Source organism: Platichthys flesus, chromosome 21 (genome assembly GCF_949316205.1).
Source record: "Platichthys flesus chromosome 21, fPlaFle2.1, whole genome shotgun sequence".
Taxonomy (NCBI): domain Eukaryota; kingdom Metazoa; phylum Chordata; class Actinopteri; order Pleuronectiformes; family Pleuronectidae; genus Platichthys; species Platichthys flesus.
In genome coordinates, this window is record NC_084965.1 from 17,119,081 (window position 1) to 17,135,270 (window position 16,190).

Sequence of the window (16,190 nt, forward strand, 5' to 3'; positions counted from 1 at the left end):
ACTGGTGCTGGGTTGTTTAGAGTCATCACAACAAATCAAGAAAGTATTATTTCCCTTTGGTTAGATAACATGTTTCAATGATCCGCTGTAAAAGGAAATTATTATATATTACATTGACGTTTTTCCCTTGGGATCAGTAAAGTGTCTGTCTGTCCACCCGTCCGTCCGTCTGTCCGACATCCTCAGTATGAAGCAATGAGCTTGGCACGAAGTCACGGACAGGATGTCAGTAAGTATTAAGAGACAGATAAACATGTTGCTTATTTTAGGTTTACATAGAAATTCATTTTGGAATTTAAAATAAAATAGAATATCCTTTAAAGGTCATAAATCCCAGTTCTCAAGGGATGATTTCAAATACAGAGGACAAGCATTCCTCCATTCTTAAGTGTGAGAGCAGTCTTTCAGTTGACAATATAAAACAATCTGAATTGACTATGCCGCTGAATTTATGATGTATATTATGTAAGAAATTAAAAAAAAATGATTCTGCATGTTCAATGAGGTCAAAAGGTCATTTTTTTCCCTGATTTCCTTTTCCCTGCTAATTTATAGATTTGTATAATAATGCCAATAAATCTTGAATATTTATAGTATTTCATGTTGTAGCTCGTTAACATACGTTTTCTAACGTGTACCACGTCTGCTGAGTCTGAGCTTGCTGTTGCAATTATCTCTCTGATGAACAGTTCATCACTGTAGCCCCAATGCATCTTGGGATGGGTATGGCCTGTGAAAGATCCACCCGTTGGAGCCTTCGTTGCTCGGGGATGAAGGGACACATTGGTCGGATGCATTCCAAGAAGATTATACTCCACATAATATCTGACAGAAACGTATATATCAACCGCTACGTAGGAAATAGTGGGAGGACTGGGAATACCCTTTTTTCAACCAGTGAATATGTGAAGCTGAAATCTTTGATTTACCATCACACACACACACACACACACACACACACACACACAGTACAATGCCACTGCGACTGTGATGCACACTAAATCTGGGTGCATGGACTGAATGATAGATATTCTGCTGACAATGTGACATTATGAATATCTGCATCTTTTCATATTGAGAGAGAAATGTAATAAAGCTCAACAGCAGCAGGCGCACACACTTCTCTACGACTCAAACCTTGGCCAGAATAAAATCTGAAAGCATATTCAAGGAAAATACTAAATAAAGTATGAATTATATTTGATTATAAAGATTTAGAAAATATTATACTGAAAAGGTTTGACACAGTGACGAGGTGTACATTTAATACTGAGTTTGAGAAAACTAATGTTGAATGCCTTCATACATTTATAACTGTATATTTTAAGTTTAACCTCCCTCACTGTGGGTATACCAGTATTATAAAAAGATCCACTTTAACTTGCAAATGGTTTGAATATTTCCACCTAGCTTAATGCTTAGGTTCGACCAGTGCTTTCAAGAGAACAAGAGTTGCTCTTATTTATTATCTATGGATAATGGACAGTGATACAGTATATTAGCTGTGATAATAAATTGCAATCTCATTCTGAGTGTAGTGTTATTAAAGCGTGGAGGTCAGTGTGGTGGATGTGTCGCATGAGACCTCCTGGCAGGGGGCTGAGGTTTCATCCTGTTTGAGTTGCTGAAAACATATTTCCTTATCTTTAACCACACCACGTGCAGATACTGTAGAAGGTGAGAATTTTAAATTTGAGGTCTAAAAGAATGCAATATATTTTTGTCTGAATGATGTCATGAATACATGTTAGTTGCCATTGCACATTCCTGGTAGATTGCTATGTCAATTGTTTATCTGGCAGACTTCAGGATCAGCCATGCTAGCTGCTAGAGTTCTAAACTCCCGTCCTCCTCTTTGTAATATAAACAGCTCTGTTGGGATTTTGGCCGGGATTGTCTCATTGTGGTGATGCAAGACAGGAGTTGTTGGTGGGAACCACAGACTGTATATACAAACAGACGACATGACAGCTCCCACAAGTGAAGCCGAAACATCTGGACAGCTCCTTGACCTGCAGTAGAGGTCATACTCACTACACAGTGACCTCCATGTTAGTGAATGGGACATGGGGCAAGTACACATCAACTTTCTTTTTTCTCAAAGATGGTTTCTTTCATTTGATGTAGCTCCTACAACAATGTTTGTTCAAGTGTTCATGTTTCTGATGAGTGTGGTTTTTAATTAGTTATTTGATGCTATAACAAGAAAGTGAAACGTCATGATTGACAGCTGAAACTGACTCATGATTGGTCGAGTGTGCATTAGTGGGACCTTGATGCGGTGGCTTCACAGCAGGACACTTGCTTCAAAAGATGTCAAAGGTGCAGGAGGCTGGCACCAGTTTCTGGAATATTTTTTTTTAGAATTTCTGGTCTGAACACATTTTCAGGCCAAGTTGAAGCTAGATCCCTGTTTTCAGAAAACTTGTGTTCGCAGTATCTCTGTCATTTTGCTATGTTCTGTCTCCTGAACATTGATCTTGTCTTTTACCTAACATGCTTGATAAAGTCACCCCTAGTCGTCCTAAACAGTTTTTAGACTTCACGTTGTTGACCTCAATCAATTCGGCACATTTACAACAATCCCAGTGAATTGTCTGCACAGATGTTCTCAGCCTGTCTCTGTAGCCACAGCCTCTGAATCTGTTCAGAACAATCCAAGGAGGAGGATGATCACGAGGGTGTGTAGCAATGTTGAGCTCTCAGCAGATCCCTCCCCTTATACACACAGACAGACACACACACACACACACACACACATCTTTGGAACTTCCTCACCCCGGCTGCCTGACTTATTATGAAGTGACTTGAAGTTATTGTGAGTCAGACAGCCCAGGCCTTCTTTGTCAGACAACAAGCAGAAGCGTCTCCGCTTGCCAGGCGGTAAGTCATCTCAGCTCAGCATGAACATCTACTTTTATGTTCCTGGGCTTCTTTTTTACTTTAACACATTTTACTGGACCTCCTATTTCCTTGAGTCTTGGGAGCACATATGCAGAGTGTAATCGCTCTCACATGACTGAAAACAATTCTTAAGGATTGTTTCATTTTATAATTTCAAAAACAGCATGGTTTGATGGCTACATGTGTTTTTTTGACAGATTCTCCTGCAAGCATTTGAGATGGAAACTCCAGGATACGAGGATGACGATTATTACTCCTTATGTGGGATGGACGATGTCAACAGACTGGGGGCTCATCTATCCATCCTGTACTACTTTATGTTTCTCTTCAGTCTCTGTGGAACTGTGCTGGTTCTGGTCATCATCTATCGGTGAGTGGACCACTATAAAAAAAAAATATTGCTCAGCTTGAATGAAAACACAGAGTACATAGTGCAAGCATAATTAAAACGATGCCATAGTAAACAATGTCTTAGTTTAGCAGTTTAATGCAGTATCCATGATCCCATTTAAACAGTTTTTACAGTGGGTCAGTTTAAATTACTGTATGATTTAGTGTTTAGAATACATACACCCAGAATTAGGGTATAATTCAGATTTTATAGTAGGTGTAAATTAGAGTCTTAGACCCCAGTCCATTTGGCAACATCTCAGTTACTGTTGTGACTGCAAGTGTGGTATTAAAGTAATGGAATTGCTCGATGAACAGCTAGTCAGAAACACAACAAAAGACCAACTGGTGGATTTGTTTCCACTGCAACCAAACAAGCCATGTTGTTTTATAAAGAAATCTGACAATCACTGACCTTTTTCCATCATTTAACAAGTAGCCCTTTGAACTGTGATCTAATTTTATGGAACAAATGGCACAGACAGAAATCATAAAAATAAATTATGTGAAGCATCAGCTGGAGGAAATGTTTACATCATCAGTAACTTGGCTCCAGTACCTTTTGAGAAGGAGGGCCTACTTCAAAATTAGGTTGATATAGCTTAAATCATGAACTTATATGCAACTATGTTTGTGTACGAGTCATGTGCATATTTTAAAAGTAGAATTGTGTATTCACTAACTAACTATCACATACAGCATTGATTACAGTATGTACTGAATGGCTTTGCTGGTGGTTTTCCGAGCATAAATATTGTCAAATTGGGGTTGATGCGTGAGGATTGTAACTTTAAATAGCATAAAGCAACACAAGTGCCATGCCTGTTCTAAACTGTGGTGAAGCTGGTTGCAGCTTTTTTTCTGAAACTGTTAAAATGACCCACAGCCTCTGAGCTGTGGCAAGTAAAGAGCGATTGCATGACTCAGTCAACAGATCCTGAAGCTGCTCCATCACTGCCGCACAAAGCAGTGCACCTGTTTATTCAAAGTTCGGTGAAGCTCGACTCATTATAACCCTGAACTGGAGAATCAGTCATCTTTGCCGTTGACATGACCACACTGTTGTTGTTATCCACAACTTCACACAATACACAACAATACACATGCCAACTGTGGACCCGATAAGATGAACTGTTCTTGAGATTGGAATTAAAGAGTAGATGTTCACTGACTCGGAATAAGGAGAATGGAGCCATTTTCATTTCCTCTCCTCACCCTGAACACCAGTTCTCACTCCATATAACTTTAGTACAACCTCCTATGAGGAGTAGGTAACTTGTCAGATAGTTGCAGATTACATTACATTACATGCAATTTGGGGGACACTTTTATCCAAGGCTTACCATTAGTGTGTTCAACATCTTAGGCCATTTAGGGGATCAGTACTTGGACCAAGGACACTACGTCAGATGGGGAAACCGGGGATAAAACAGCCGACCATCTGGTTTGAGGAGGGCCATTCTACCCCTTAGCCAGATTAAATAGCCAGAGTCCAGTTCAATATTTTAACCACCCTCACATGTATGAATGAGTGGACAAATTATCAGAAACAGTAATGCAATACAATTCAACAGAACTGAATACCCCAAGGAGACCATGAAGATGACTCAAGGTCTCTTAAGTTTGACTTTCAAGACACTGACTGGGCAAGCATAAGATGAAGTCATTACAGCAGCCCAGACAGAGAAGAAATAACGTAACCTACAATAACTATCAGTAACTATTCAGAGGTAAAGTTCCTCTCAGCCTCACTTTAAATCTACTTCTGCTGTCCGGCATCTCTTCTTTCCCTGGCCTCCACCACTGATCTCGAACTTTGTGAGCAAGCACATATTCCCGCTGGTCATGAAAACACAAATGACAGCGTCAGAGGGGATCTCAGCATAATCTGACTGGGCTTTGAGTTGAAAGGAATATTTAGAATGCAGTGTAATAGATGTCTGAAGAGATGCTGGCAGGGTAAGTAAAGACACACTTTCTATGGATCCATTCAGGCACAGGGAAATCTCACTCCCTCGTTTTTATTCTTTGAACGACCTTGATTATCAATATTTTTTTCTAACATTACAAAAGTAAATGAACAAAACACTCTTCAGTACTGCGGTGTAGCTGTGGACACATTTTAATCAAATAAATCAACATAATTTTGAGTCCTTGATGCATTGACTCGAGTGAGGTAGATGCTGACAGCGTTCATCATTGAAACTGGGAATGCTTAACACCATGTTTTCATATCCCTCCTGAGGAAGGTCATTTTTTTTTTTTATTTACAATCAGCAGCACTACCGGCACAGCGACAGCGGGGGGCAAGCAAAATGGGTGATAGGAAATCTTTGCAGTTTAAATAGAACGCCAAATTCGGAGGGTGTTTAATTTAGAGAACTATCGAGGGTGGGTAATGACATGTGATTGCAGGTGTACAGCTCAAGTTAGATGCCTGAACTAGCTAGCAAGCTTTGCTCAATGCGAATGGCCGTGGGTTAAACGTGTTGCTTCAGCGATTATCATGATTAAATCATCCTGGGGCTACCATTTTGCATTACATTACATCTATTATAAAACGGATCATTTATGCCATATATAAAAGACTAGTCTGCGTCGACCCAATGACACCATGTCAATGTACTGGATTTTGGAACTTTACATGAAATGAAACACAACAAACACAACAAAAATAATACTAACAACACAACAACTTAGGCACATTAAAAGGCTAATGAATAAAACATGTGTTTTCAGTTGACCTAAAATTTCTATTGAGGGAGATAATGATGGGAGGGAGAGAGCTCCAGAGTTGTGGAGCAGCGATTGAAAAGGACCTGTTCCCAAAACCCTTGATCTTGGGACAGACAGCAGACTCGCCAATCTGACTGTCACTACATGTCAAAAGATTGAATTAAAGACAGATGAACTTTCTGTGGTTTTGTATTTATATAGCACTTTTCTAGTCTTGAAAGTTTTACATTCACCCATTCACACAAACATTCATACAGTGCACCTTCTGCAGCACTTTGTTATTCTATGGGGGCCATTCGGGGTTCAGCATCAATCCCAAGGATACTTTGGCATGCATGGGTCAGACTAGGGATCGAACCGCCGACCTACAGGTTGGAGGACGACCACTCTATCCCTCAGCCACAGCCGGCCCATAAAACTAACACAAAATGAAATGTCAGTGTGAAACATTGTTGACCCATCTGGACTGTTGTTCTTCCTAGGTTCGAGAAGCTAACCACTGTGACCAACATCCTGCTGCTGAACCTGGTGCTGTCGTCCCTGATCTTCATGAGCAGCCTTCCCTTCGTAGGGGTGTACATGCAGCTCGAAGAATGGATCTTCGGCAAAGCTATGTGCAAGATTGTGTGCAGCGTCTACTATCTGGGCTTCTCCAGTTCTGTCCTGTTCCTTACCCTTCTGACCTTCGACCGACACCTCGCTGTCGTCTACTCCTTGGAGGCCCCGCGAGTGAGGAACCAAGGTTACGCGGTCATCTCCTGCGCCGTGGTGTGGCTGATCAGCAGCCTGGCGTGCATCAAGCCGATGGTGTTCCAGAACCTGTATCAAGATAATTTGATTAACAAAGCCCGGTGCGAGGAGCTGGAGAGATATAACTTAACCGAAACCACGGTTTACCATCTGAAAAATGCTGAATTTTACATTCAGCTTAACCTTTTCTTGATCTTCCCTCTCGTGGTTAATATCTACTGTTACCTTAGGATCACAATCACTGTCCTCTCATCCAGGATAATCAGCAAGTACAAGACTGTCAGACTCATATTCATCATCGTCCTGCTGTTTTTCTTGTGCTGGACTCCATTCAACATTGTAGAGCTGATGAGCGCTGATGACTGTGAGCAAAAACAGAGAAAGGCTTATGCATTACACATCACGCGTAATATTGCTTATATGTACTTTTGCCTCAGTCCCATCCTTTACACATTTGTGGGGAAAAAGTTCCAAAACTACTTCAAGCAGATTGTGGTGAAACGCTTCCCATGGTTAAAAACGCACATCTCTTGCCATCAAAACAGCAGCATTAACAATAGGTCCACAAAAACTACACCCAATTATCTTTAGGCGTAGGGTGCCCTTCATTCATCAGCACTGGTTTGTGTTCTTCAAAGCACAGGTTTTAAAACAAGAGAAAGAAGTTCCTAGACCCCTGTCAGTCCTGGTGTTAACATCTGTCCTGAGTGATGTGATCACAAGGGGACAACTCCAAGCACAGGTCAGAGCACACTGAGGAAATATCACTTAACTCATTCACACTAATATTCGACGTTGGTCAGGGACATGTGAGGGATCACCAACTCAGCTGACGTCCCTGACCCACTACAGTTTCATTATGAACTGAAAATATTTGTTGCACCTCTTAATGTTTCACATACATTTGATTATTTGTGACCAATACTACGATATTTACATTGGTCTATGTATATATGTATACACTCACACTGACAGTGACACACACACACAAGCAGTTGTGTCTTAGACTTATGCTAACCTTAAGCATTATCAATTGTCTAATTATTAAAACTTAGAACACGTCCTCAGCATGAAATTTATTTTTACTCTTTGGTTGCATTTTTTAAAATAATACATAGTAAAACAAATGTACAACAAGTAACCAGTCCTTTATTGCAACTTGCAAAAAAATATATATCATATATTAAGTTATTCATACATATACATTTTCCAGAGATTTTCTATGTGGCTTTAAGCCTGCAAATTCATGTTTGGATTTTTTGTGTTATACTGTGTGTTGATAATGAACCATGTCTCAAATTGCTCTGTGACATTTCGCAAAAGGTGTTTACGTAATGTCATTTTTTAAGCTTTGTATATATAACAGATCAAATAGAAAGTAACACTGAGCTCGAACGGTTTATAGAAGGAGTAACAAGTTCGATTTAGCTCTTCTGTTTGTTAGTGCAAAGCTTTTTGATTAATTCAAACCTTTCCATCAATAACATACATGTTTTGGTTATCTCAACCTGCCAGAATAAATGACTGTTCAAAGAATTGCTTTTATTCACTCCCTTTATTTTAGACTGTCGGAAGGTTTCAGTCAAAGATCAATTTCAAAGTTGGTTTGAAATTGGTTATTCTGAATAAGACACTGCCGTATAAACATCATCTTAATCAGAATAAGGTTATATTCCAACTGCTGACAAGAAGAGACTGGACAGACTGGGAGGAGGATGATGGAGAAGCTGTCTTCTCTGACTTAGCAGGACACCATCACAGCACTGGGCCACTCCTTCAGCGACAAGTGTCTGAAGGAGAGGGCATCGCAGGTCGTTCCTTCCTGCAGCAGTGAGACTGTAAAACCAGTTCTGCCCCTTAAAAAACATATGCAAATTGGCCGATGTCAATTTTGTTTATACTTTCATCTCTATTATATGCTGCAGACACATGTATGGTGCGTTTAATGGTAATCACTGTTCTATATTCATCTGTCTGTGCAATATCAATGGATCCATTTTTTTAACATTTTATATTCCTTACAATTTAGTATTGCATGTTACTTATTACTTGCTGATGTCTATTTTGACTCTTGCTGTTATGAATCTGCAAATTTCCACATTGTGGGACTAATAAAGGATTATCTTATTTGATCTACTAAGAATTATGAGCAATACTCAAATTTAGTGACCTTAGTCACATTATGGAGACACATGGTAAATAGTTTAAATTGACATAGGGCTTACCTAGTCTTGATGTCTACTCAAAAGTGCTTTTCCGTACAGTTTTGCCCTTCACCCATTCACACACAGATTAATACAGTGCATCAATAGCTGATTTAAGACATGAATCATCTTAAATCAGGAGAATTGGCAACAGAGTTTAACGAGAGTTCACTTTTCACACATGCGCAATATAGCTGGAGGTTTTCTGCACAGAAGCGTTCACAACAGCATCAAATCCTCCCTGTCATCCAGTCAAGAGGTGGAGCAGCCAGGTTGCAGCCGGGTGCAGCAGGTATAAAGACAGGATGTGACGTATTAACTCTGCTGCCTATATCACATGATCATGTTAACAGCACCCTGACACTGTCATCAGCTCTATTCACCACAAACTCCCTTGACATCTTTATCGGTGTCTACTTGTATTTTCCTCTTTCTGTTTTTTATATTTTAGCTTCTGTCGCGTGTTAGAAGCACAATCAACCCCCAGACACGCTTCCGGTGAATCCAGTAAGGGATCCCCCTGCTGTGTTCACACATCGACTTCTCCTGGACTGTATAGGAGGCCAGGGGGATAAAGTCCGTGGAAACTATGGAGCGTCTCCCTCTGACATTTGCATTCACATATGCACCTCCTCTGGAGAAATTACGGAGGAACTGAAGGAGTCTAGTGCATGTCTGAAATAAGCTTATGTGAAGCAATTGCTCAATCACACATCACTCCTACACTAGCGCCACATCTCTCAGTGGCAATTTGGGGTTCTTTCCCCAAGGACACTTCAGTAAACTGGTATCGAACCACCGACCCTCTCGGTAGAGGATGACCCCCTTCGTCTCATGAGCCACATATACTGTATGTCTTAATGGCTTCATAACGTTGGAGTTTTCTCAGCATTTTGCACAGTTACTAACTGCTTGATGATTAATCCCCTGGGCTCGAGTGTGTGCCGTCGGACACGCAACGTAGAGGATGTGATGCTGTTGTGAGTCATGATCAGACTAAGCTCTGTAACATGTAAACGTGTCCCTGTAAGTCAGACAGTGGTGGAACTAGCCGGGGGCGGGGGGACATAATCACACAGATGGTAATCACACAATGAGAGGAAGTGAAGTCCCTGGAAAGAGTGAAGAGGTTCAAATGCTGGCCATGAATTTGTGAATATAGTGGCACAGGAACAATAGAATGAGGTTTGATTTGTTTCAACTGTTTGTGTCATTGTCACCACAGGGACAAGAGCAAGAGTACTTACGGCACCAGACACAGATAAATGGTAAATGGGTAAATAGTCTGTATTTATAAAGATCTTTTCTAGTCTTGATGACCATTAAAAGCTCTTTCCAGTACAGTTTTGCCCTTCAGACATTAACACACATACAGGCTGCTATAGGCAGCACTTTCTCTATTATACATCACTCATATAATAGTGGCACAGTCATCAGGGGTAATTCAGGGCTCAGTATCTTGCCCAAGGACCCCCCATGCAGAATAAGGGAGACGGGGATCAAATCGCCAACGGTAAGTGGAAAACCTGCGCTACTTCCTGAGCCACAGGAGGGTCAGAGGGGCATCAGAGAGAGCCTTCATCTTCAATCTTTTCGACAGCCATTTTTTTTTATTCATTAAAAGTAGTATGTTATTTTGAAGAGCCAGTTATCGTTGCATATAGATTTATAAGTTCCGTCCCAACACTGGCTCTATTTAAAGCCCTGGCAAATCACCTGCCAAAGCACCCTCACTGCCAAATTATACCCCACATGCTGCTCACTGATAAATGGTAACCCAAGATTAAATTTCCAGCAATCTTTCCACTGGCGGAGAGAGGGTAGAGAAAAAAAAACATCAAGCCGTCAAGAATGAATAGGGGCTTCAGCAGATAGTGATGCTTTTAGATAAGATGTCTCTCCATCCATTTTTCCCTGGTATGTCAGGAGCAAAGTCAAGACCGGGGAAATGTTAGAGAAAGCCGATATCTTTGCACTGGAAAATTACTACAATGAACATGTTTCGCAAATGGGGAGGAAAGAAGAAGTTGAGTATTGCTCAACAGCACTTTAGTAGAAGCTGAAGGACATATGAGGAATCTTTTAATAATTGGAAACAGAGTGACACACCCTGGTTGTAATGTCAGCCTTTAAACTGCACTATAACTAAATATGGATATTCATGGCAGGGCCATCGTGGGAATCAAGTCAACTCAAGTGAAAAATGGATATATTTACAAATGAACTAATTACGGTTTTGTGAGCACATTCTAATTCAATGACCTGATCGTATCTTTGGACTAACCCTCTATTCACAAGCTCCAAGTTTCCTCCGCTGCCCAAAATATCTCCTGTTCTGAAGTTGACTTAAATTTGAGAAGTTTCACTGCAGTGCCTGAGAATTATCTGACATTCAGCGACGTTCCCACTCTATAAGTCATGTCGTCCGGTGTCACTGGTTCTGGGAAGAGACCTATTTATGGACCAAATTCATCCACAATCTGCTGAAAATTAGACAAGAAGCAGCAATATACCGGCAGCATACTTACATTTATGACAAGAGTTATCAGCAGAGGACATATTCCACAAAACATGAAAGAGCAGACCATTTGGTCCCACCAAAGTTACCTGACGTCATAATATTCCTCTCATGAAACCCCAAATGCAAAGACACCATCACTGCATCATCAGCAAGATTGTGAGGTCTCATGTAAAAAAATTGGAAATGAGCTTTGCTACAAATGGACATATGCATGGACTGATGAATTGACATACCGATCACTATATCCCCCTGTATTATATACCAGGGAGGATACATTTTTTTAAGGGAGTGTTATATTATCCACTGCTGTTTGATTTAGCGCAGACTCAGTTCACACATCTCTCTGTATGTGGAATGCATATCTCGAGAGCCATTCATCTAACCTGCTCCACATGTAGCAGGTGTATTGGTTAGGGCTCAAGATAGTGCAGTGTTGAAATTTTGTGCGATTTGGACATTTGCCATCGCTCACGACAACAGTGTGTTCACGACGACTGTCTCTCCAGTTTGGGTTCTGCGTACTGAGTCCAGCTTCACTGAACTTCTCTCAACAACACTCGCTGCAGTAAAACTAGTGGGAGGGAGAGAGAGAGTGAGTGTGGTTCACCTCAAACAGCAGATGACAAGAAGATTTACTGAGGACAATGAGTGTGTTGTATCACTGCAGCGCACGGTGACATGAACACTGTGTGTGTCTGCATGTGTGTGTCTGTGTGTCTGTGTCACGTATAACCAAGGTAACGGCACACAACAAGGAGGAAGTATCTGTTGGTTTAAAGGTAAAAAAAAAAAAGCAACACAAACAAGAGAGGGAAGCTAATACACATTTTAAGGAAAGGAAAACAAATTGTATATGCATCATATTCTACTCTAAAATCTATCTATCTGAACAGATATATCACTTAATGTACTGTGAGTACAATTGTGCTGTGAAAGCATGGCTCACTCATTCTTTAATTGACATAAACAATTAATGAAGTTTTATGAACCCATAACTATCATGAGTATAGGACCTAGTTAATGTGTCTGTTCGCTTGAGAAATCAGGAGAAAGTATTTTCCAGCTCCAGTCATATTTTCTTGGGTTTGGTGCAAAACACTGCAAAATCAAAGGAGTTACTCCGTTCCTTATTCATTTCACTACTTTCAAAGTGTCAAGCGTCGGAGAGTCCACATGTGGACAGCATGTGTGATCTCCTCAGAAAGTGGTCTCTTGATCCACTAGTCTCTTGAATATCTGGTAGAAATTGTTGCATTAATTAACGAGGAGAGGGGAAAAACTGAGGAAGAACTCCCCTGGTGCCAACTGGCTTGTGTTATGAATACGAGCCCCACATGAGAACAAGAGATTATAAATGAACATCTCCCTACTTGCGAAAAGAATCTTGTAAAAGTTTGCTCTCCATAGAAATGGACAGAAGAAAGAGATCTCTCTTTTCTTCACCTTCATGCTGTGTTTCATTTTGACTTTTTAATGGAAGTGTCAAGAAGCTCTCAGGGGTCGTCTGCTTGTGGGGAATGAGAATTAATTGGAGGATTAGAGCTACATGCACCCTGCACCCTGTCTTGACTTATAACATGGCTTTAGGGTCTGCACTACTGCCTCCTCTGATACTGACTGTGTGTGTGTGTGTGTGTGTGTGTGTGTGTGTGTGTGTGTGTGCGTGTGCTTCAATATACGAGAGAGAAATAAAAAAAAGCATTCATTAGTTACTGCACATTAGTGATTCTTAACAATGGACATCTTTATTAATGTGCTCTCCTGAGAAATAAACAAACAGAATAAATAATCGACCACATGTATTAACATGTAAGTAATGGATTCCGTGACCTTTCCCTTAGCGCCATACTCAGTCCAAGCTTGACATTAGAAACAAATCATTGACTTGTTTTTTGTCCCTTCCTCAGATTTGTACTGATGGAATGAAAATGAGCTGTTTTCCTTGTCCTGGTATTTTCTTGAACATTCAGATATTTTTCATGTTTATCACATCAGCAGTCAAAGGAGGGAAAACCCCTGGAATATTAAGTCCCAAGAAAGCATGACTGTTGAATGAGTTGGCCATTAGAATGATTATTAACACAGTGAGAGGCCAATTTCCCCTCAGTTGTCCGTCTTGTGTTAGAAATTCATCATGATCGGAACTGAGGTTCTCATTTTTTGATTTTGTAGCTGCACATTAAAGTCACCTCAGCGGGGAGAGAGTCTGTAACAGATGAGATGCTCGATACTTATTTTGACTATTAATCTTTTAATCCCATCGCTGTATTTGCTTGTGTATATAACTGTGGTGATACGGTGGATCGCCCTTTTGTTGATAAAAGTCGTTGCAATAACAATTAATTTCATAGTTTTTTCTGTGGACATTTTAATTTCGGTGCTCCACAGTTACGTTGCCAACCATATTTTTTTGCCTCAGATAGCAATTTGTGTCCATCACTGAAATTCATGTGGCATGGCCTGATTTGATCTGCTTTGGAAATCACAGACTGTTTTGACAATTCGGCACTGAACAGAAAAGATTTGTGTCTTGTGCTTCAGTCGTCCCTGCAAGGCAAAAACAATTACTCCCACTGGTTTTCTGTGTCCTCTTTCATGGGACACCTCCCTTGAAGCCTCCATTTCAAGTCCAAATAAATCAGAACAAGGCAACAGGACTGTTTGATTACAGAACCTCCATCACATGTTAGCTGAATTCAAGTTTAAGAGACAAGCAATTGAACAGTTGATGCCTTCAAGTATCTCTGGGTCGGGATCTAGTTTTATATAAAAGAGGTAAAAAATCTTTATACTTTTTTGTAATCACAACAGAACCTCCAAGGAGGGAAAGTCCAAGCTGCTTCAATGGTTTCTTTAGTATTGGAGTTGGCTGGTCTGTTCAGTTTGCATACAAATCAATAAAACTAAATACTGAAGATGGACTGAAAGTAATTAATAACAATACATATATGTTTATATTAGTGCTGTCAAACGATTAAAATATTTAATCGCGATTAATCGCATTTATGTCATAGTTAACTCAAAATTAATCGCGATTAATCACAAATTTGTATCTATTCTTAAATGTCCCTTCATTAATTTTTTCTCCATAATTTTTTGGGGTTTTAATGCTCTATCAACATGGAAAGTGGATTGGCTTGCTTTATGCAAATGTTTTATTTTATTGAAAAACAACATACATTGCCTACTTTGAAACAAATTAAACACAGAACTGTGTAGGGCTATTTGAGACCTCCCCATATTTGTGGAAAATGGATAAATAAGAAGTACCCTATTTTGAAATAAATAAAAACATGTAGCTGCAGCCTAGTAGCTTGAAAATATATATTTTAGTTGGCGAAATATTAAAACAAAAAGCGAGAGCAGGTCAGACTGGAGGCAGACACAGATACTGAAGCTCGATAGAAACCAACTGCAGCTCCTGCTCTGATCGAGAAGCTGAGGCGCTGATCTCTGATCAGCTGAGACCAGAGAAACTCTGTGTTTTCACTGTTTTCATAGTTAAGAAGCAGTGGGTCACTGAGAGGCTGCTTCACGTGAACGAGCTCTGATCTCACTGTGTCTCCCTGCGCGAGTGCGCAGGGGCAGGGGGCGGGGCTACAGTGCGCTAGCTGGAACCACACACACACACACTGACACACACACACTCGCCCGCTCCTTGTACTTCATGACGGCCTGATACGATGATGTTTTAAAAAATTATTTTGACTTAGTCAACCACCAACATGCAAAAGCGTGTGTCACACGGCGAAAGCGTGAGAGTTGGCAATTGACGGCGTTAAAATGGGTTTGCGTTAACGCCGTTAACAACGCGTTAAACTGACAGCACTAGTTTATATACATTCTTTAATAGACTTATTTCTACATTATTTTTTTATTTCTTTCACCCTTTATTAAGATAGATGTATATTTTAAATATACTTCAATAGGGCCTCCCTCTGTCAGTGCCCGGGCCCTAAATACATTTTGAAATGCAGAGATGCATGAATACAGAAATATACAAAAGATTAATGCAGGAATAAATAAATACATGTAGAAATACACCTGTTTATCGTTTTTTGTGAAGATCGGTCAATGTGAACACGTTCCGGGGGTCTCGGGGGGGCACCATTGAGCCATTTTTCGACGCCCATTGAAAATTCCTCCGGAATAGGTACATTTTCACCACTTTTTAACTTTCTTGGTAAGAATTTGAGCATGTTAAAGCCCTCAAAAAGCCAATTAATTTGCCTGAATAACAATAATAATAATAATAACAATAATAATAATAATAATAATAATAATAATCCTTACAATTTCAATAGGGCCTCCCACTGTCAGTGCTCTGGCCCTAATTACCAAAATAGTATTTTTCATCACACACAGTATTTCTTCATACGTATTAATATTTTCTGTATTTATTTATTGATTTTGTTGTCTAACTCAAAACTGAATGCGAAAGCTCCAACTGGCAGGAAGATGAACAGCCTACTTTTCTGAGGACAGTCAAATATGCCCCACATATTTAATGGATACATTTCTTGGAGAATTGTCTGACCGCTTAACAATAACAATAAACCCTGACTGATCTCATTTCTACAAAATGGTTTCCTCTTATGAACACAAAATTACTAAAATCATGCTGGCACACATCCAAAAGGGGAAATAGAGAAGAGAACACAGGGTCCATGCATGGTGACCTTCAA

The 16,190-nt window shown here is 40.1% G+C and overlaps 1 protein-coding gene across 1 annotated transcript; it reads left to right on the top strand.

Moving 5' to 3' along the window:
• Positions 1 to 2,716: 2,716 nt before the first annotated feature.
• Positions 2,717 to 8,316, top strand: LOC133932392 (C-C chemokine receptor type 3-like). Its single transcript, XM_062379058.1, has 3 exons — positions 2,717 to 2,883; positions 3,102 to 3,274; positions 6,513 to 8,316. The coding sequence occupies exons 2-3, from the start codon at positions 3,123 to 3,125 to the stop codon at positions 7,369 to 7,371; spliced, it is 1,011 nt and encodes a 336-aa protein (XP_062235042.1). The 5' UTR covers positions 2,717 to 2,883; positions 3,102 to 3,122; the 3' UTR covers positions 7,372 to 8,316.
• The last annotated feature ends 7,874 nt before the right edge of the window (positions 8,317 to 16,190 follow it).